We start from the raw sequence: 23210 nt of genomic DNA, 5'->3' as shown, positions 1-23210 counted from the left end.
CTACAAGTTAACCAAGATAATATAGACACTAATTGTTCCAAAATGAGAAGAAGAAAATTGACTAGGTTGTCATAGTAACTGGTTGATTAAGATTAGATCAGTATGAAGATGGAGCTTTTCAAGTTTGTACAAAACTTCTGAGAAACACAGATGGCATGCCTTTTGAGACAGTGGTAGAGAACAAAGCATCTTTGAGAAAGAGCAGATTTCATGAATACAATACAGTGTATAATTGTCAAAATGTCTGTGTTACAAGTATCCCTGTAACGAAGTCTTACAAGAAAACATTAGATATTTTGTTAGTCTGTTTCACATTAATATTGTTAAAACTCCCTGGAGATGTAATGATTTAGTGATTCTAATTTAGTTATCTACATTTTGTTAGCTTTCTTTTTGCATTCTTGATTTTTAGGACTGAGGACATGACCCAGTACATCTAAAAATAGAGAACTAACACACTGACTTAAATTATCTTGGTTAATTAGAAGTTTAGTATGTAATTGGGTTATAAGACTTTGTTTGAATCTCACTATCTCAGTAAGAATCTGACTGTATAGTATTTAATGCTGCAACCTTCAGTCTTACCCTGATGTTCTTGAGTCCCCATAAACTGCCTTATTATTTATTTTTTTCCTTAGCACTCAACATCTTCTTCTCATACTACACATTTTACTTCCTTATTGTGCCTCTGTTTCTTCACTGAACTATCAGGTTCAAGAGGACATGGACACTTGCCTTTTTTTTCAGTGGTATATTGCTGGTGACTACAACAGGGTCTGACACCCAGAATCTATTCAGTTATTTGTTGATTGAAAGAATAAATTACCTTGAACCAGGCACTGTGGTTTTTGCCTGTAATCCTAGCAACTGGAGAGGCCAAAGCAAAAGAATCTCAAGTTCAAGGACAGCCTCAGCAACTTAGCAAGGTGCTGTCAGGAAATGAAAAACAAAAAGGGCTGGGATGTAACTCAGTGGTAAAGTGCCTCTGGGTTCAATCCCAGTGTTAAAAAAAAAAAAATGAATACCTTGAAGGGTTATTTTTATAACTCTTGTCATTGTCACCATGAAAACATTAAATGATAATGAACTCTGCTAGAAATTACATGAAGTTTCAATATATTACTAGAAATTACTTTAGTGGACTTCTGTAACAGTTTTATTGAAAACCAACATATTTCAAAGTATAAAAATGAAACTTTTCCTGTAATTGTTGTTCACATGTATAATAGTCTACCCTTATTCCATTCTCCTTCTGGTATCTTGTTGATCAAATTCTGTAATTTTTATAGAATCTTTTGGTTGTTTGGTTACTTCAGACTTTGAAACTCAGTCCTTTTCATTTTTAAACTACCCTTCCAGCCTGAGCCGATGTTCTTCCCCAGCACAGTCTTAAACTCCAGCTCCCACACCTGGAGTTGAGGGTGAGGGTCTCACTCTCAACACTTTCTCTCCCTCTCCCTGTTGAGCACCAAACCCTAAGAGATTAGGCAGGACTGAAGGAGGATGAAGAGGGCTTAGAGCTCCTTCTGCACCTGTGCAGGCTGCAGGACTTCAGATGTCACTATTTTTGTGTCTGACATTGACTGGCTATTGGATGCCCTCTCTGGGCTAGGCATCTACATTCTGGCTGTCAGGACACATGGGGGGCTTCCTGAGAGAGACCTAAAAGGGCTCTCACCACATGACTCCCTGACATGGGGGATCTGTCTCCCCTCCACCTCTCCTGTCACCATATCCATACCCATTCCAGTGGTGCCCACTCCATAGACTCTTTCTGTTGTGTTTCCTTGTCCCTTGGGAAAATTCTCAGATAGTATATCAGCATGATCAAAACTAAACTGCTTTTTTTTTTTCTGTAGTACTTTCTTTAAATTGAAATTTTAAAGCATTGGATAGACTATATCCAACTAAAGGTACCTGTATGGTGTCTCAATAAGGACAACCAGCTCTAATTATTCTAATGACAGGAGTGGAATTGAAAAACCTAATTTTAAAACAATTTACATTCTAAGTGCTTGTGACAATGTTTAATGCTTATGATAAAATTAATTTCCAATCATATTTAATGATCTCTTCCTTTAGTATCTATTAGTTGGTGAGGGTTAGAGGCCAGGGATAAACCCAAATTCAAGAAACAACTTCAGGATTAAGGGGATAATTGGGAATTGACAAGATCATTTCTATCTTACCAATTGGCAAACGTGTTGGTTGAGTTTGGTTGCAAACTGTGAGCAGATTTATTTCTGAACTTCCAGGTGAACCCCCGTCTTAAATGCATATCTGTAACTCTAAGCATCTTCTGCTTCTATTCATTAGTAAATTCTCATGAATTCTCCTCCCTCAGATAATCTATATACTATTAAATTTTGTCTGTACTGTTCATTTAAGATAAAAAAAACAAATTTTGAGATGTCATATGTAGGAATTAAATAATACCTATTGAAGATTTTGAAAAACTTAGTAGGAGCTTCCCTCTAGGTATGCAGCACACCACAGTGTACACACTGAGCAGCAGCAACTTGTCCAATGTGCTTTTAGATGTGTGGGAACTTTCTCAGAGGACTTTGACATGCTTATGTGTGCACTGGTCCTTTTACAAGTGATGCAAAGTACATCTTCATGCATTTCTTATTAAGATTGGAATTTCTCACAAGAGAAGAAATATTAAAGTCAACTTTGCCGTGAAAATATTAATTCATCTCATATTCTCTATACTTTTGGGGATGGGGGACTGGTGATTGAGCCCATGAGAGCTTAATTACTAAGCCATATCCCCAGTTTGTTTTTTTAATATTATTTAGAGACAGCATCTTGCTGAGTTGCTTAGGGCTTCAATAAGTTGCTGAGGTTGGTTTTGAACTCAAAATCCTCCTGCCTCATCCTCTCAAGCCACTGGGATTACAGGAGTGTGCCACCATAACTGTTCTCATATTCTCCATTCTTAATCCACATATGAAACACTACATTCCAGACTCAACATATAGCTTGGATACACATTTGCTATTGGAAATATATTTTGGGATTGATTGACTCTAATTTACTTTACAATTTTAGTTTTAATGTTAATGTTAGTATTAAGTAAGGAAGAATACTTTTTAATTTTATCAGCAACACCCTCCAAAAAAACTACAGTGCTTTTCTCAAAAGTGGTACTCAGCAGCAACTGATATTACAGTGTAATTAAGAAAACCAAACTAAATGGAGGAAATTTGATAGATGGTAGAAGATAGGAATTTAAAACAACATTTTGTTCACGGTTTAGAATACTCTATACAAGGACATTCAACAGAAATTCCATAATGAAATCCATTCTTCACACATCTTGAATTAAGTGTATGGTTCACACAAGTTATGTTCCATTTTGGAAAGAAGAATCTAAAATAGTTTGGAGAATATTGTCATCTATTCAAGAGTTGTAGTCTAATGTATCATCTTTCCTCAATGTTTTTCCATGGCAAGAAATAATTGTTAACAGCCTGAACTGCCAGTGGGGCAAAGTTTTTCAGTGGATGTGACAGAGGTATAAGCTGTAGTCCCCTGAGGCTAATTGCTGAAACACATCAACCTTAGAAGATGCAGTTCCCACAAGCAGCCAATCTCAAGCATTAACCCCCACTAAACAGATGGTATTTTATATATACTTAGTACAAGTATTAGAACTTGAAGCCAAAGGTTTTGTGTGTCTTTTTTGTTTGGTTGGTTTTTGGCAGGACTGGGAATTGAACCCAGGGGCTCTCTACCACTGAGTTACATTCCTGACCTTTTTACTTTTGGTTTTAAGAAAGGATCTTGCTAAAATGCCCACATTGGCCTTGAACTTGTGATCCTCCTGCCTTAGCTTCCTGATAGGTGTGATAGGTGTGTATCACAATACCCAGCTCAAAGGTTTTTTTTTTTTTTTAATAGGAAAAAAATTACTACCTTATAACAGCTATAAGATGTGTAAATTGACTATTGCCCTTCAAAAAAAGTTCACATGAGATTGAAATGTGTATTTTTTTTTTTTCTTAGACCAGGAAAAGGCATACCATCTAAAAAATTAAAATCAAAAATTAAAAACAAAAAGCTCTCTTTACAAATTTTGAGCATCATCTACAGCTTTATGTGGTGAGAGATGCAGCTACCATTTGAGTGATTCAAAAAGAGTCAAATGGTGTTGAGCTAAATGACAACCCTAAATGCATATTGGTGAAATGAGATGCTGATCCATTTGCACACTAATGTGCTATTTTTAAGTCATGCATCATAGTTTCTTCAAAGAGGACTGTCATAATTATGATGGATTAGACTGCAGAGTCAGTCTCAGATGCAGTAATTGTTTCACAGATGCTGCAGATGCGACTTGAATTTATAATAAATTATTGTCAGAGAGACGGGAGAAGGCATAAAATTAAATATCAAAAGAAAACTGCTGTGGCTAAAACCTGTTTTGGTCTTAGGAAACCAAAATGTTAGCTACTAGTCAAAAGGCCAGTATTTTCAACTGAGATAAACATGCTTCATAAATCTGTGCCTCTGACATAGAAGATAAAGGTCAACATAATTGGCATTTCTGTCAATCTCCCCACCACCCCCAACCCATGAAAGATTATTTTGTGGCATTAGCTGAAACCATGGAGTAGCCATAAGATAATCATTGCACATTACTATTTATGTTAAATTACCCAGTTATAATTTGACCTTTTTAATTTCCAAAAATATGGTGGCATTTATAACAGACAACTTTTCTCTTTGGTTCCTATGAAGGCCATGCTTGATGAGGGAATATTAGACTATTGGAATAAAAGGATAAGTAAAAATATGACTAGTGGGATCTAAATTATGTCATTTTTCAGTAATTTTGTTTTAATATCTGTCACTTAAGTGAATAATAATTTCTAAAATGCCTTTTTAACCTTTAAAAGAATGTCAGTGCTTAAAATTTGAGGATTGTTCTTCATTTATTCTTTATTTTGAGGGAGGGGGGTTTAACCAGGTGGAAATAGAACCCAGGGACACTTACCCTGAGAGACATCACTAGCCTTACTTCCTGAGCTGCTGGGGTTACAGGCATGCGCCATCATGCACAGCTATTTCATTCATTTTTCAAGTTTAATTCACCTTGTAGCTTTTTTGGTAAACCAATGAAAAAAGCCTATGCTGTACCACATAATCAAATCCTCTGTGTGTGTGTGGTTTGAATGATGAGATATTGCATTTTTTTTCTTTTTTGGGTGCTGGGGATTGAACCCAGGACCTTGTGCATGTGAGGCAAGCACTCTACCAACTGAGCTATATCCCCAGCCCAAGATTAACTGGGGTAACATTTTGATTAGCAAAGATAACTAGTGTGACAAAATAAATATGCCAAGTGTTTTCCTAGGTGAAGTGTTCAGTAATCAGGAAATCCATAAGTCATTTGCTGAATATTACTAGCTTTTTTTAATTGAGTATTTTATGTGATCTTTTCTGTGCATGATGATCACTGAATCAATGGATATACATTTCTACTTTATCTTCTGTCTCAGTAATGTCAATAGATATTTTGATCACAGTTCATTTTCGCCTTTTAAAACTAACTTTGACTTAGTGGGACACTTTTTTCTCCCTTTCTAAGGCAATAGGAAATGAAGTAGAATTTCATGAGTGATTTGGGTGGATGATATGTAGACATTGACAGCATTTCAAAATGATTTTCATGCTGGACATGGTAATACACACCTGAAATCCCAGTGACTTGGGAGGCTGAGGCAGAAGATTGCTTTTTCAAGTCCAGCCTCAACAATTTAGACCCTAAAACAACTTAGCAACACTCTCAAAATACAAATTTTTTAAAAAGACTGGAGATGTGGTTCAGTGCCCCTGGGTTCAATCCCCAGTATTAAAACAAACAAACAAATGTTCTTCCCTTCTCCATCTCTCCATGACATTTATACAGCCCTATTGCCTCAGTGTAGCAATGCATCAGGGCAGTGCAGGATGTGTCCATTTTACATTAGCTCCACTCCATACCACTTGCACTGAGGAGCAATTCAGTAAATGCTTGACAGAAAAGTGAATGAACTTATGTGTGTGAACCTCCAACTCTCTCATGACATCATCAGGGGAGATAACAAAGTCTTCATCAAATATTTCAAAGAAACATTAGCATTCCAACACAGTCCCAAGATTATCTGGAAAGGCAGCAAAGAAAGGGACAGAAAGTAACTGTGGCAACTTCAAATTCCATATCTTAGATGTTTATGTTTATTCTATTCCAAGCCATATAAAGAAATGATACCTTTTTGGAGACATACAATATACCTTGCGTTGTGTTAATAAACAGGCCAACAGAAATGTCCCTAAAACATTTTGTTTTTTTGAAGTATCAACGTTAACTTGCTAAAAAGTTTGAATGTTGGCAAAGTCGTTAGGGGCAGGGGGTTCTGGAGGTTGATCCTAGGGTGCTCTACTACTGAGCTACATCTTCAGCCCTTTTTTTATTTTTTGAGACCAGTTTCACAAGTTGCCCAGGCTGGCCTCAAACTTGGCAATCCTCCTGCCTCAGCCTCCACAGTTGCTGTGATTACAGGTTTGCCACTAAATGCAGTTAAAGTGTTGATTTAATAACAAAATAAACTTCTCTGAATTATGCCCTTCTTATTTTGTATTTTGTGATAGAAGAGCTTTAAAGAACTGCCAGAAGAGGTTAGGGCTAGCCTTATGTGAAGCACTATTTGATGACTAGCATTAGACAAAGTCCTCAGTTTTCCCACATATAGAGTAGGAAAATAGAACTAGGTCCTTTCTGATACTCAGAAATGTTTCATACATCGTTAGGACCATCATCGTCACATCACTTATATTTAAATGTCATTTTAAAATTCCTTAGCTTTTCAAAAGCTAAATCACTCAGTGATTATATGAGGAAGAGCTTTTTGTCCAATGCAATTCTGAGGTTGAAGAACATTCCCAAAATAATGTGGCATGTATTTTGTCTCCAGGAACTTGTTTTCTATCCCCCACCCCAAATAAAGAAAAAGAAAATGATTTGTCAGTAGTGTGCTGAAAACTCGCTCATGATAGTTTTAAAGAGATGAAGTTTGATAGCTTGACATTATCTATTACCCTGTTAAAAAAACATCTATTTATTTTCAAATTGTAACTAAATGTAACACCATGAAGAACACCCCCAGGAAACTTAACCAATCAGCCCTTCTAGATTTTCCCAAGGATTCTCTGCATATTACCTTGTATATAAACTTCATAACAGTTTTAAGAACAATAAGCACTTGAATTTTGATTGGTCTTTGTCCTCTTGGATGAATCATTCTAAAATTCTTTGTTTAGAGAATGATTGTCTATAAACACTATTATTTGACATATTTTACATACAGTGAATTACCATGTATACAGCTCCAACATTTAAATAAAACTGAGTATTTTTAAAGTGTTTAAATGTGCAGTTGCACAGGGAATAGTCTTGATTGGTATTGTACACTATATGTTCTATGGTGTAGGAAAACTAGGAGTTTGATTTCAGTATCAAAAGATTAATCATGAGGGCTGGGGTTGTGATTCAGTGTCAGACCACTTGCCTCACATATGGGAGGCACTGGGTTTGATCCTCAGCACCACATAAAATAAATAAAATAAAGGTATGGTGTCCATCTACAACTTAAAAAATATATTTAAAAAATCAGTCATGAGGCCAGACATGGTGGCCTGTAATCCCGGCAACCTGAGAGCCTGAGGCAGGAGGACCACAACTTAAAGGCCAGACAGAATTAGCAGCTTATTGAGGCCCTAGCTTAAAGTAAATAAAGGGTTTGGGATGTAGCTCAGTGGTAAAACAGCCCTGGGTTCAATAACAAGTACTTAAAAAAAAAAAGTCATGAGGATTCAAAGTGTTTCTATTATCAGTCACTTTTAACAGATACGAATGAATAAACTCTTTCTGTTCTTAGTCTCAGATAAGTAAATGGATTTTTGCTGTGTTTTTTTCCCTTGCAAAACTCACGTTCAAGTTTAACCCTTATTGTGAGGTAGTGGGGCCTACAGGAGTGATTAAGATTAGCAAAGGTCATTGAGTTTCTCACCTTGATGCCTTGTGCTACCTCCAGACTTGGCCAGAAGGAAGGCATTCAGATGGAACCACTCAAATTTGGAATAGAACCAAGAGTTAAAATAAGCCTCTTTATAACTTGCCAAGTCTGTAGTACTATTATTAGCAACAGAAAAAGGACTAAGGAATATCACAGAAAAATAAAACCCAAATTTATATCCATCTGAAACTTAGTTTATCTTTGAAAAATGTTACCTTTTTTGCAATCATTTAAATTTGTAAATAATAATAATACCTAATCACGTTATTACTGTTGAGCAGGAAAATAGCTACAAAATAGAACTGCTGAAGATTTTGTTGTCTTATACAACAATTATCAACTTTCTCAGCTTGAAAAAACTATGAATCTGCAAAAACTAGAATACAGGAAGCTTTTTCACTCTTTCTACAATAAGCAAAATGAACAAGTCTCATTTTTTTTTCTGTATTATGAAAATAATGCTTTATCAGTATCAGTATAAAAGTAATAGATAATTGGAAGAGCACTGTGCCAATGGTCATGGAATCATAGAATATAAAGGTTAAGTATACCAAAAAAGTGTAGGTTAGGACACATAAGTCAAGGAAAGCACTGACTTCTTTATTAAAATGACAGTTTAAATTTTCTGAATGAGATTCATAGACAAATGGAACTCAATGACAGATAATCTTTATCCTAAAATGGGAAAAATGTATAATTTTCCTACTTTTCCTGGAAAAGTTAACCACCATTTCAAAACCAGTGGTTTTACTTAGGAAAGAAATTGCTGCCACAAATAGAATTCTATTGATAAGTTTATAGTAGTATTTGAAAATGACTATTATGTTTAAAATTCTGCATTGAAATAAAATTTCATCATAAGTCACCTTCATTTCTTCTTAGGAGCTATTATTATATTCATAAAGAATTTGCAAATTCCATCTATTAAGACTTTGCCTTTGATACTTTAAAGCTATCCAAAATTATGGAGAATGGATCATAATAGAGAATAACATTGAGTGCTTAAAATATTTTACACCTAGAAAATCATGTAGGACAACTTGCATTGAATAGAGTCTATAATTTTATTTGTGTAACTTACCATAAGTTTACACATTTATGTAGATGTAAATACCTTTTCGGTGGTCTGTATATGAACTATTTTATAGTTGCCAGAAGAACTTTATATATATGTGTGTATTTGGAGAGCTAATCAACCTAGAGTTTATAGAATTTACCTAGGCTTGCTTCTGGGCTTCTCAATTTGGGGAAAGGAGTAGTGGCCACAAAGGCCCTTATGTCAAAGAGTACAACTTTCCATGCTTCTAGAACCTACTCTTTATTAGAGGTTATTGATGATTAAGAGTTTTATTCTAGCCCAAATCTATTGAACAGAATTCTTGTGCAAGCTATATATAGAAGTGAAAACTTCCTAGTATTCACAAGTAAAAAGAAATGGAATTAATTTAATGATATATTTATTTAGTCCAATATATCAAAAGTAGTAGTATTTTAATATGTAATGGATATTTTTAAAAATTAAGATTTTTTTATTCTTTTTTCACACTAAATCTTTAAAATCCAGTGTTTTACATTTATAGTAGTTCTCAATTTGGATTAGTGACATTTCAAGGGCTCAAAAGCCACATGTGAACTGGTGACTATATTGGATGATGTATACTAGCCCATCTCTTAACATTTGAAAGAAGTAGACCAAGCAGAAATAAAGGCATCACTTTATTGCTTTTATTTTTTTGCATGTGAAGTAAGAAAAATAATCCATTTAATAATTACAGTGGTGTAGCACAAATGTTGCAGTAGTAATAACTTTTTCAATTTCTGTTTTACTTATTAAGAAATACTCATGCTTACAATTTATTTTAAAAAGAATTAAGAGCAGTCTCCCTTTCAGTGCAGTTCTTCAGCTGCTTCTTTTTCTTGAAGGCAAAGTAGTATGATGATTTTTGTTACATATTTGCCATTATTTCTTAGTAAATGTATAGGTTGTAACATTCTTCATGGCATGCAATAGCAAAAGTTTAGGAAAAATTGAAGTGTTCATCAGTAAGGAATGTATTTATGGGACAGCGACAAAATATAATGCCATGTAGATGTTAAAATGAATGAGGCATTACCCGTATTTTCAGATGGAATATCTCCAGGTAATTAAATGAAAGTAAGATATCTATAGAACACTAGGAATAAAGTACATTAAAACACTAGGAATAAGCTTGAAAAGAAATTTGGAAGACTTATTTGAATAAAATTGTTGCCCCACTAATTCCCATTAAAGTTCTCTTTCTGAATATTCCTAACTCTTCAGTTTATTTTTCCACATGAAGTTTAGAATCAGCTTCTTTCATTCCTCGAAATATTCTGGTAATATTTTTATTGTGAGTACACTAATTTGACCCTTAACCAAGAATATAATGTAGTTTCCCCTTGTTTTGTCTTTGTGTATGTTCCTCAATATTGTTTTAAAATTTTTTTATGCAAATAGTTTTCCTGTTTATTAAGCCTATTCCTAGTAGGTTTAACTTTTTTTTTCTATTACATAACTGCAGTATTTATTCTGATACAGCTTCCAATAGGCTGCTGCTTTTCTTTATCTAGGTTATGATGTTTTATTGAGCTACTTCACTGAATTCTATCAGCTGTGAGTTTTTCAGTTGATTCTTTTGGCTGACCAGTGTACAATCTTAAAATCATCAAAAATTGGTGACTTTACTGTTGTTTTCCATTGTTTCTTATTTCTTCTTGCTTCACTTGTTTTGTTTAATAAGCAATGACTATTTTCACAGAGGTTTATTTTAGCCCAGATGAAAAATAGTCTCCCACCCCCATTTGTATCCTTAAAATAAATGTATGAGAAAGACTGTGGGAAAATAATGAATGGGGAAGCATTCACCTTATATGGTGTATTAGTTTTTGAGTGCCTACATTCCCTATTATCCTATTACCCCTACATTCCCTATTATTTGGACTTTAAATTTTTCATCAGTCTCAAATGTGTTTGAAAGAATGACAGAAATCATAACATGAGTAAACATTGTGTACTCATTCTTTATTGGGTATAAAAATGAACAGATTGGAAACTCTTCTCTTAAGGAATTCAGTGAGGAATCCAGACACAGTACCATTGAGTGTTATGTTCAGTAATAGACCATCTGCAAGATGCGAAGGAGCATAGACATGGGAGTGATTGACTGTCTTAGAGCGCCAAAGAAGGAATTCTAGGCAGAGGTGATATCTGAGATAGAGTTAGAACTATGTGTGAGCCGTTGGCAGATGAATTAAGAAGGAATCTAGACAGAACAACAAAAGCACATGGTGAAGCTTTCCATGTTTGGGTTTTTAAAAGCTGTTACTGATGAAGTATGAACCAGGAGAGGGATTGGAAGGAAAGACAAACCTGCCCATAAAAAGCCATATATATTACACATGAATTCTCTATAGAACTGGGCAACCATTCCTTGTAGAGGAAAATGGTTTGGTTTTGGTGCTGCAGGTTGAATCCAGGGCCTCTTTCACGTTAAGAACACCATCTGCCACTGAGCTACGTCCCTCTCCTGAAAGGGCATTTCACTAACTACTCATGCATACTCATCCCATCCCCTTGGATACTGCTAATGCTGAAGGGGAGCTGACCTCACCTCTCAGGTGTGTTTGAATGAAAGAGTTGAAAACTACAAGGTGCCAGTAATGGTGAGAAAGAAGGCATGACCTCAGAATTATATTTTAGAACATCCCTTTGACATCAAGTTGAGGGGCTTTGTAGGGAAGGGTAGGCTGGACTAAGGGAGAAACCATTTTAAAAACTGTTACAATCATGAGCCAAGATGATGTATCTATGAGCTATGAAGTGGCAGTGATGATGATTCAGGGAATATATAAAACTAGAAATGATAGAACTTAGCAAGTGATTGCATAAGCAAAGCACTAGAGAAAAGAAGATTATCTATCTCTATTCTTAGTATTTTGACCAAAAATAATTACCTGAGCCTTGTTGATTACAGTGACCCACACCTGTAATTCCAGCTATGAAGGAGGCTGAGGCAGGAAGATTGCAAGTTCATGGCCAGCCTGGGCAACGTGTGAGAGCCTGTCTCAAAAAATAAGAAGGGTTGGGGGGGTATAGCTCTGTGATATAGCACCTCTGGGCTCAATCCCAAGTACTAGGGAGTGGGGAGAGACACAATTAATTGGGAAGGAAGTTAATACTAATAACTAATAAAATATGGATTTGTCATATTTGCTGATGACTTTTATCATCCTTGTTCCCCATGACTGTAAATATTTGAAAGTTGCTTAGTAGCTATTTGTTTTCACTACAAAAAATGAAAAATGAGGATCTGTATTACAGTTTGCTATATCCAGGGATTCCTGTATAATTTATATAGTTATTCTGTTAGCTGTTATGAGAGTTATATATATTCATGTATTTTGATTTTTTGTTTTCATGCTCTTTAGAATTCATTCAAAGGGCAGCCTTGTGGATGGCCCCGAAGCAAGCCTGATGGAACAGGATAGAATCAACCATGCTGACGGCAACAGTCTAAGTCCATTCCTGATTCCATCACCTTCTCCCATCTGCCAGACAGACCCTCTGGCCATAAAGCTCCAGAATGGAAGCCCACTAACAGAGAAACCTCATCCAGAGGTAAATGGAGACACCAAGTGGCAGTCTTTCAACAGTTATGGAATACCCCATCTGAAAGGTAGCCAGAGTACTTGCCGAAGTCCAGACTTAATGCCAGAAGACAGAGGGTATTCCAAGCACTTGCAAAATGGAGGAATAAAACGCACAGTTAGTGAACCATCTCTCTCTGGGCTCCATCAGAACAAGAAGTTGAAACTAGACCAAAAAGCTAAGGGAGAAAAAAATGACTTCGGGGAAAGCCAAGAAAGAAATCCAGGTGAAAGCAGCAGTCAACCAAACGTCTCCGATTTGAGTAGTAGGAAAGAATCTGGAAGCTCCATAACCCAAGAAAACACAGTTCAAGATTTCACCAGTTTTCAGCTCATAACTGCAATGGGTCTGAAAATCCAGAGCTTCAGATTCTAAATGAGCAGAAGGAGAAAAATGCTAACAACTACCAATTACTTCTTAAAAACAAGGCAGTGCTAATGCCTAATGGTGCTACAGTTTCTGCCTCTTCCATGGAAAACACACACGGTGAACTCCTGGAAAAAACACTGTCTCAATATTATCCAGATTGTGTTTCCATTGCGGTGCAGAAAACCACATCTCACATAAATGCCATTAATAGTCAGGCTACTAATGAGTTGTCTTGTGAAATCACTCACCCATCACATACCTCAGGGCAGATCAATTCCCCACAGGCCTCTAGTTCCGAGCTGCCTCCAGAGCCGGCTGCTGTGGTGACTGAGGCCTGTGATGCTGATAATGCCAGTAAGTCGATTGCAGTGCTAGGTACCTGTCCTTTCCAGAAACCAGAACAACTACAACAACAAAAGTCACCTTTTGAGATCTGCCCATCATCTGCAGAAAACGGTAACATCCAAGGAAACATGAAGGTAGTGTCTGGTGAAGAGTTCTGTCCAGGTCCCAACAGCAATATGCAAGCTCCTAGTGGCAGCTCTGAACAGTATTTAAAGCAAAATGAAATGAATGGTGCTTACTTCAAGCAAAACTCAGTGTTCACTAAGGATTCCTTCTCTGCCACTACCACACCACCACCATCACAATTGCTTCCTTTCTCCCCCTCCTTCTCTCTCCTCCTGCTGTTCCTCAGCTTCCTTCCGAAGGAAAGAGAACTCTGCACAATGGAGTTTTGGAAGAACACCATCACTACCCCAACCGGAGTAACATAACTCTTTTAAGGGATGTGAAAATGGAGGGTCAACCTGAGGCACCAAATCCCAGAGTCCTAATCCATCTATCCATGTATCCACCCCATCTCTGATGCTTCCAGAAGGGCCTCAGAATAATTGTGTTACTAAGAATGGCTTACTGATGCCAGGGACAATGACTGTCCCATTGTGTCCTGAGAAAACAAGACCAACATCAGAACATCTCAAGCTCATCCACCGATTCTTGGTAGCAGTGGGGATTTACAGGATCACTGCCAGCAGTTGATGGGACACAAAGAGCAAGAGATTCTGAAGGATCGGGACAAGGAACATACCAAGATCTTGTGCTCCCAACACAGCAACTACATGAAACCAGGATGGATTGAATTGAAGTCCCCTCATTTCACCAAGGAGAATCCCATCAAAAATGTAATGAGGCATCACTGCAGTCCATTCTTCAGTATCAGTCCAAACCTTCTAATCAAATGACCTCCAAACAATACAACTGGAAATTCCAACACACCTGCAGGGCTCTCAGGCAAGCTTACATCCAGAAAACAATGCAGCCAGAGCAGAAGTCACAAATGTACCAAGTTGAGATGAATCAAGGGCCAGTCTCAAGGTATGGTGGACCAACATCTCCAGTTCCAAAAACTCTCACACCAGGTGCATGTCTCCAAGACAGACCCTTTACCTGAAGCTCATGTGCAGGCACCTTGTGCCTCTAGATTTCATTTCCACAAGAGCAGATACCCAAACAGAGAAATTCATGTCCCCATTGTTAAAACAGCCCTGAATCAACAGGCCTCAGAGACTGAGCCATTTTTCAAACTCACACCTTTTGCAACATAAGCCTCATAAACAGGCAGCACAAACACAACCGTCCCAGAATTCACAGTTTCCTCAAAACCAGCAGCAGCAAAAGTTACAAATGAAGAATAAAGAACAAATGCCTCAGACATTGTCTCATCCCAAGGTCACAGTGATCAGGAAAGAGAAGGAACATTCTTTCGCCAGATTAAAATGGAAGAATGCTATAGTAGTGAAAATCAGTATTCAAAATCAAGTGAGTTCCAAACTCAGAATGCTCAAGTGGGATTAGAGCAAGTACAGAATACAAGTAATAGAAATTCACCTTATGGCCAGATCTTAAAATCAAGTGCAAGCAAAGTGCATATTTCCTGTTCAAACAATACACACCTAATACCAGAGGAATAAAGAACAAGCTGTACGTGCTGAACTCTTTACAGTAAACAAGACTCCAAACTTGCATCACATGCAGTATTTTCCAAATAATGTGACCCCAAAACAGATATTCTTCACAGGTGCTTTCAAGAACAAGAGCAGAAGTCTCAACAGGCTTCAGTTCTACAGGATATAAAAACAGAAACCAAGATATATCTGGACAACAAACTGTACAACTAGCTCAGCAAAGGTACTGATGCAAAACCAAGCAAAGACTTCCCGGTGCCCGACCAGGGAGGAAGTCATGTTCAGACTCCTCCCCAGAAGGACATTCAGAAACATGCTGCACTAAGGTGGCACCTCTTACACAAGCAAGAACAGCAGCAAGCACAGCAAAACCACCTGAGTCGTGCCATAATCAGGTACACAGGCCAATTAAGATTGAACCTGGAACCAAGCCCCATGCCTGTATGCGTCCCATGTCAGCACAGCAAGAAAACAAAACATGGAAAAAAAATAACTAAGCAAGAGATTACATCTCCAAGCTGTGACAATGTGCAACAGAAGAGCATCATTGAGACCATGGAGCAGCATCTGAAGCAGTTTCAGGTCAAATCATTATTTGACCATAAGGCTCTTACTCTCAAATCGCAGAAACAATAAAAGTTGAAATGTCAGGGCCAGTCACAGTTTTTAACTAGGCAAATCACTGCTACCGATCTCGATAATCATACCCCAGGTTTAGAGCAGCATGCAACTTCAGAAAAGACACCAACTAAAAGAACAGGTGGTTCTCTTCTTGGTACTTTTATAGAGTCACCTTCCAAATTACTAGATACTCCTGTAAAAAATTTATTGGATACACCTGTCAAGACTCAATATGATTTCCCATCATGCAGATGTGTAGGTAAGTGCCAGAAATATCCGAAAGCACATGGTTTTTATCCAGAATTAGCAAATATATCTTCAGATATGGGATTTTCTTTCTTTTTTAAATCCTTGAATCTGGGAGCAATTCCTAAAGCTCATAAAAATCTGAAGCTTACATTTTTTTTTTATCTTTAAATTACAGTTGTTTGTGGTGTGCAGGAAAACTTCACTTACATGCAATGTTTTCCTCCCCAAATTTTTTTTAATAGTGCGCACATTTGTTTTTTTCTTCTATTCAGACTCTTCTTTAAAATAAAAATGTGTTTTAGATTAATTCACCTATATGAGTATTATCTACCTGGGAGACATATGTATAGTAAAAAAATCATTAATATAGAAAACTTTTTTTCTTGAGAAGTCAAGATTGAATATAGTAGTAGTTTATGTAGTATAATTATATAGTATATAGGCAACTACTACTACTACTGGATAGTTTTTCTAAAATTACTATTGGATTTCTGTATGATGGGACAATTATCTTTAGTGTTGGTGAGTTGGTGAATTTATAATGCTACACTCTGAGTACTAGTAAAGATACCCTTTTTCCATTTATACATTGAAACATTGTGATTTATATTGATTTGATTCCATTTTCTCTTTAACCTTTTTTTTCTTCTCTTCTTTCTTTCTTTTTTTTTTTTTTTTTTTTTTTTTTTTTTGTCTTTTTCTGATGCTGGGAATTGAACCCAGGGTCTTGCACATGCTAGGCAAGTATTGGACCAATGAGCTATATCCCCAGTCCTAAACTTTCATCTTTTTTTATAAAAATGGTATTTTCATTTCTTTTAAACAAATACCTTCTATTAACAATTCAGAATGTTTCAGGTCTGTGAGAACAAGGAAGACATTTTTACTGATAGATTCATGTAGATATGTGGCAGAGAAGATCCTAAGTTACAGCTAGTAAGCATGGATATGGTAGGAGACATTTGAAAAAGCAAATGTTGAATTAGTGTGGCTAGTGGCCCACTCACCCATGTTATTCCTCTTACTGGGAGGTACCCCATGCTTTGAAGGTTGATGGAGGGAGGCCCCACACTGCTCTTTTGTGTGTGGATATTGTTTCCTCACTTGGCTAAATGTTACAAGTGTCATAGATAATACTAGGTAAGTTATAATCATTTTCACTCCCTTATCACCCTGATCCTGGCTTCCTACTCCATCTTGGTTGTTTGCCACCACCCCTTCCTTTTACCTGACTCTTAGATTTCTCTCATCATAAATTGCTCTAATGTAAATTGCTCTAATGTACACACAAATGTGGGTCAGGTTGAACATTCCTATTTTCTAAACAGTAATTAAGTATGGGGAAACAAGCAGAAAAAGGGGCCCTTGGCAATAAAATGAGTATATTCTGGGGGTGGGCCAAGACAGGAAATTTATTTATGATCCTTTAATATCTAAATGGTAGGTAGCTCCTAGTTAGCTTTAAAAATTTTTTTCAGTTCAAAAAATTGAGTTTGTAGTTGATATTACATATAATACAGTCTAATATCTTTATTGTTGTCATGTTTCACTTATTTGGTTTAAAATGATTTCTTATACCATGTCTCTAAAATGTAACTTAATAATTTTTCCATTAGCCATCTTGTACATATACTTAATTATTTGGCACATTTTCTCGTAGATAGTGCATCAATTGATTCATTTTAAAGAAAAAAATTTTTAAAGTCACTTAGGGCCCTTACTGTGCAGCTGGGGGATAATCTTTGTGGATGTAGCCTTATATTTAGTATAATTGAGGTCTAAATAATAATCTTCTATTATCTCAACAGAGCAAATATTGAAAAAGATGAAGGTCCTTTTTATACCCATCTAGGAGCAGGTCCTAATGTGGCAGCTATTAGAGAAATCATGGAAGAAAGGTAATTAACGCAAGGCACAGGGCAGATTAACGTTTATCCTTTTGTATATGTCAGAATTTTTCCAGCCTTCACACCACAAAGCAGCTAAACAATTGTAACCGAGTAATTATTAGTAGGCTTAGCTATTCCAGCATTGCCAACACTACACACTGTGCTATTCACCAGAGAGTCACAATATTTGACAGGACTAATAGTCTGTAGCTGGCACAGGCTGCCCACTTTGAGATGAATGCCAGAAACCCAGGCAGGAAACAAGACACCAAGCCAGCCAGCCAGTCTGCCAGGCACAAGGTTACTGGCACAGGCTGTAAAGAGGGACCCCACTCCGGCTTTCCCACTTGATGATAAAGTTTCAGAAAGTGAAGAGAGAAAGTAGTATAAGAAAGGAATCATTGCATTAAATTCACCTTGTAAGTGAATAGTTATCTCTTGGGAAGTTTTTTCTTATGAGCAGAGAACCAGTGTGATGAGTTGAATAGAATTCCATTTGTAGACAGATTCCATTTGTAGCTCCTTTGTTTTGTTTGTTTGTTGTTCGTTTTTGAACAACTTTGGGCTTGAACTATGCTTTGAATGAGCTGGCTGAGAACAGCTGGACTTGAAGTGAGTTTTCTAAAAAAGTTTCATGAATGGTTTTCTATGAAACTATGGGGGATTGATCTCTCAGCCATCCCACTACCTTGAATACATGTATACAAGTATTTGCCTGTACCTACAGTTAACTCCTGGTTGTAAAGACCTTTCTACAGGGTGTCTTCAGCTGCTATCCCATTTGAGTGTCTTTTCATTAGAGGTAGACAGAGTTATCATGAAAATATATTAGGGTATAGTTAGGCACAAGGACATATTCTGTATCATTCTTGGTCTATCTTCAAATATATTCATTTCTAAATAATGTGTAGAAATTCACTAAATAATCACCCAGTGTCCTGGCAGAATTTATCTACATGCTTTAAAAAAAAAAAAAAAAATTAGCAAGCAGTGCACAGTGCTTCATCATCATAAAGGGAAATAGTCTGTTTCTAGAACCCATCTTGTATTTTCATAATGGCTGGATACTAATTATTGTCAGGTCCCTTTTTAAAAATGTGAGAGATTCAGGAACAGCTCCAATAAAATCTATAATGATTTCCCAAGTTTTAAAATAGCTCAATTTGGAAAAAGACAAAAATCAAATAGTGTATGTTTTAGAAGACTGAATTTAGCAAACTAACAAATTTTGTGCTTTGTGAAATTATACAAAAAAAATAAGCTTTCCCATTATTTTCACCTAACATGTAAATTGCAAAATAGTTTGTTGCATTTTTTTATATATTTTGTATGGAAGAAAAACAAGATTTAAAGACTGATATCTAGTTTTGCTTAGCTTAGACCTATTTTTTAAAAAATTAAACCATTCATTTCTCAGGATATGGTCATAGAATAAAATTATACACAAATGTTTCAAATATTTTGATTGCTGATTTAGTCATTTGCTAATTGTGTGTGTGTGTATTTCTATGGGTTTCTTTAAGGTATGGAGAGAAGGGTAAAGCTATTAGGATTGAAAGAGTCATCTATACTGGTAAAGAAGGCAAAAGTTCTCAGGGATGTCCTATTGCCAAATGGGTAAGTATGACTTTACAGGGCCTTTGGTCTTCGATCTTGGGCATTTGGATTAGTTAATCTAACCCTGAGAATTGGGATACCAGATTAAAGGGTCATGCCAGTTGATAGGAACATTGCCTGTTTTTGTTTAGGGTTTTTTGAGGGTTTTTTTTTTTTTTTTTTTTTTTTGTAGTTTTTTCACATTGCCTGCATTTATTTTATGATATGCTCTTCTTAAAGAAAAGGCAGATTCATTATAAAATCATGAGCAAACTATATTTATTGGATGAATTAAGTGGTGAGGTGGAGGTCTTTGCTCTTGCCTACATAAAAAAATAATGCCTCCTTGTGAATAATGGAACAAAAGGTTATTAGTCCCCTCCCCCCCCCCCCCCTGCAACAAGGAATCAACCCTCCCAAGCTGCTGGATTACAAGTAGGCCATCATGCCTGGCTGGTACCCTAAGCTAATTTTTTAGAGTGTCATTTATGAAAACCTTGATCTTTTTTATAGCTGTGAATTCAACTCAGTTGGACAGTTCCTTGCCCCCCATGCCCCTGCCCCAAACTGGGCATTCTGCTAAACATTAAGGGCTACTTTTGCTTCTCTCCCTTTTCTGACATCAGGTAGGCCCCACTGTATAGATGGGGAGTTCAAGCTACAGGTGTTTAATGTTGCCTTACTTTTGACCCAGACATGAAAAAATATACATAAACCAATGCTATTATCTACCACTAGTGACCCTTGTTTTTTGTTGTTGTTTTGGGTTTTGTTTTTGGTGGTGGGGTGGGGAATGGTGAACCACGCAGGTGATTCGCAGAAGCTGCCTTGAGGAGAAGCTCCTGTGTTTGGTGCGTGAGCGAGCTGGCCACACCTGTGAGGCTGCAGTAATTGTGATTCTCATCCCTGGTGTGGGAAGCAATCCCACTGTCTCTGGCTGACACACTCTACGTGGAGCTAGCCAAGACGCTGAGGAAATATGGCACATTCACTAATCGTCGGTGTGCCCTCAATGAGGAGTAAGTGAAACTTCAGACTTCTTCCCTCTCTGGGGCCAGTGGGAGAAAGGCCTTACTTTTGTCTTAAGGAAGACGGTTGAACTTGGCATTTTTAAAGTGGGGACTACTAATGCATATTTCACAGGGGAATTATTTTGCTAACATGAGTAATTTGAGATTATTTCACTAACGTTTTATCATTTAGTTTATACATTAGCAGCAGTTTACTGGAAATCCAATTATCTGTACCTGCATATGTCAAATATACCATGAACTTGAAAAAATGTGTAGCTCCTATGCTCCAGCTGACAGCTTTTTTCACACCTGGCTGCCACATTAGCAAGCACTCACACCACGTTCATGTTCTAGTATCTGAAATAAGTACATTTGGTGGGAGACTTTGGGATACTGAGGTCAAGGATTTATATATGCACATACCATATGTATCAAAAATGTAAGATTTGTAGAAGTTCTGAGGAAATTTATTTATTATTATTTATTTATTTCTGCAATAGTAATCAAAATTGCTTCCATTTTTATTGCTGCTCCTAAATAATTGGAAAATTACTGGCTATAGATTTAACATTATATTCCAGGAATATAGAAATCTGGAATAGGATAGCAAAGGTATGTGGCTAAATCTATTTTAGTGCATCCGTTTTTTAGTATTTGGTTAACTTCATCGACTTGGCAGGAAGTCAAAACTGTTTTACTTGAAAAGTTTCAGTTTTAATATACCTATGCTATATACTATTCCTACATAACACTAAAATATAGGTAAATTCTCGGTGCTACACTGAAATCAGTAGTTGGTTCAAAACTAATTTCAATTTTTCACATTTTTAAGTCTACCTAACTCTGCTTCCACCAATTTACAGATGAGTTAGCTGAGCTTATGGAAATACTCATTTTACTCATTGCAACAACCCATCTCTGACCAAGTGTGTTGTTTGTTTGTTGAGTATAACTATCTTGTATGGCTTTACTAATAATATGTTAACACAAGTTCTTTCTTTGGGTCATAGGGGGCAAATCAACAATTAGTAATGTGTTTAAGAAAGTTATTCTCCCAAAAGGATGACTTGGCTTTCTGTGATCCTGTGACCCCAAAATTTCATGCTGTGTATTTGACTGACATCAGTTTACTCTTAACAAATGATTAATTGGAAGACACAAGTTGCCAGCTCATAACACATGACTTGTAATCTGATGATGAACCACTTCAGGCATAAAATTCTATTTGATCTACACTAATTTCTTAGTCCTGTAGGAAAAGTGTGTGAAGATAACTTTAATCAGAATGAAAATAAAAGTTAAGACACCTTGGGCTGATACTGGTTAGTAGCATTAAGTTCTCAGGAATTCAGCAACACTACATTGTTTTTTAAAGCAGAGTCCTCTTAAACTTGATGGCTTTGAAGATCTGAATCATTAAAGAATTTCTTATGAAAATGACAGTTTGTGGTTTTATTTAAATTAACTGAATTTTTTTTGGGGGGGGGTATGAGGGATTGAACCCACGGGCACTAACCACTGAGCCACATCTTCATCCCTTAAATTAACTGAAGTTGATGCAAATTTTATATTCATTAGTCATTAATTTCATGTATCTCTGGTATTTTTTCCTCTGAAGATGTTTCTTTAATTTCCTATAAATGCCCTTTACCTGAATGGAATCTGACATATACAGACATGTTTTATGTTAAGAACTTTGGTAACTTGCATTTGGAAACCAAGAACAATGATTTTTTTTTTTTTTTTAAACTTAGACCATGAACCCAGGAGTGCTTTATCATTGAGCTATATCTCCAGCCCTTTTTTTTTTTTATTTATTTTCTTTTTTAATTTTGAGACAGGGTCTTAATAAGTTGTTTAGAGCCTTGCTTAGTTGCTGAGGCTGGCTTTGAACTTGCTATCCTCCTGCTTCAGCCCCCTGAGCCATGGGGATTAGTTATGCACTACCATGCCTGACTTCAAAAAGTAATCATTTTTGTAATTGCTTTAAATAATTTTGTATTTTGGTAAGAACAAAACTACTAAAAGATATACTTCAGGTCTGGGGTATAGCTCAGTAATAGGGCACTTGCCTACCACATGTATGGCCCTGTGTTTGATAACCAGCACTGAACATAACATATACAAAAAAGATAATGCTTCAAATATCAAGACATGTTGAAGGCCTGGCTATACACTTTTGTTTTTTTCTTCTTGTTGTATTGGGTAGTGTAATTACTAAGTGATGCTCAAAGTGGAGTCTTTGCATACTTAGAGCAATTTTTCAAAATAATTAAATACGTGATTGAAATAGACACTATCTAATGGCATTGGAGACTTCAACAAGAAAGACCTTCTGAAGTTTTGACTACCCCATGAGTAAATTTTATTTTATGGCTGTTAGAAGTTAAAATTATGCCCAAAACAGAATAATCTCTGGGGCTGCTGAATTAGTTCCATGGTTAAAAGATTTGTGACCCCCCCCTCATCACCAAGTTCTGATGATCCTGGTACCCACACATACCATACGCACCATAACCACCCACTGTGAGTCCAGGGAAGATCTCTGAGAGCATTTTGCAGTGGGAAAGTCAAAAAGTGATTTTTACATTTTCATTGAGCCAAACCAGCTGTTTGTCTTTTAAAAAGATTTCCCTTTGAGATTTCTATTTTATGACTAAGCCTAACCAATATTTTTTTGGCAAGTAAGAGTTGCGGGAGTATATCTGTCATCATAAGGAAGTCAAAGCCAAAAATGCCTTCTGACATGGTGGATGATGTGAAGCATTTTAAGA

General features: G+C 36.5%; 1 protein-coding gene across 1 annotated transcript in view; it reads left to right on the top strand.

The window, feature by feature from the left end:
- The window catches only part of TET2 (tet methylcytosine dioxygenase 2), a 126336-nt gene that overhangs the window by 70709 nt on the left and 32417 nt on the right, over positions 1 to 23210 (top strand). The window contains 25 exon segments of the mRNA XM_079154728.1: positions 12513 to 13051; positions 13054 to 13781; positions 13784 to 13919; positions 13922 to 14083; positions 14086 to 14253; positions 14256 to 14359; positions 14361 to 14388; positions 14391 to 14464; positions 14466 to 14596; positions 14598 to 14644; positions 14647 to 14678; positions 14680 to 14830; positions 14833 to 15068; positions 15070 to 15154; positions 15157 to 15225; positions 15228 to 15294; positions 15296 to 15435; positions 15438 to 15550; positions 15552 to 15699; positions 15702 to 15733; positions 15735 to 15952; positions 17747 to 17836; positions 19351 to 19444; positions 20233 to 20328; positions 20330 to 20442. Coding sequence (XP_079010854.1) covers positions 12559 to 13051; positions 13054 to 13781; positions 13784 to 13919; positions 13922 to 14083; positions 14086 to 14253; positions 14256 to 14359; positions 14361 to 14388; positions 14391 to 14464; positions 14466 to 14596; positions 14598 to 14644; positions 14647 to 14678; positions 14680 to 14830; positions 14833 to 15068; positions 15070 to 15154; positions 15157 to 15225; positions 15228 to 15294; positions 15296 to 15435; positions 15438 to 15550; positions 15552 to 15699; positions 15702 to 15733; positions 15735 to 15952; positions 17747 to 17836; positions 19351 to 19444; positions 20233 to 20328; positions 20330 to 20442 — 3755 coding nt within the window. The 5' untranslated portion in view covers positions 12513 to 12558.

Source organism: Sciurus vulgaris (genome assembly GCF_902686455.1).
Source record: "Sciurus vulgaris genome assembly, chromosome: 9".
Classification (NCBI taxonomy): Eukaryota; Metazoa; Chordata; class Mammalia; order Rodentia; family Sciuridae; genus Sciurus; species Sciurus vulgaris.
This window is presented reverse-complemented; position numbering and strand designations above follow the sequence as displayed.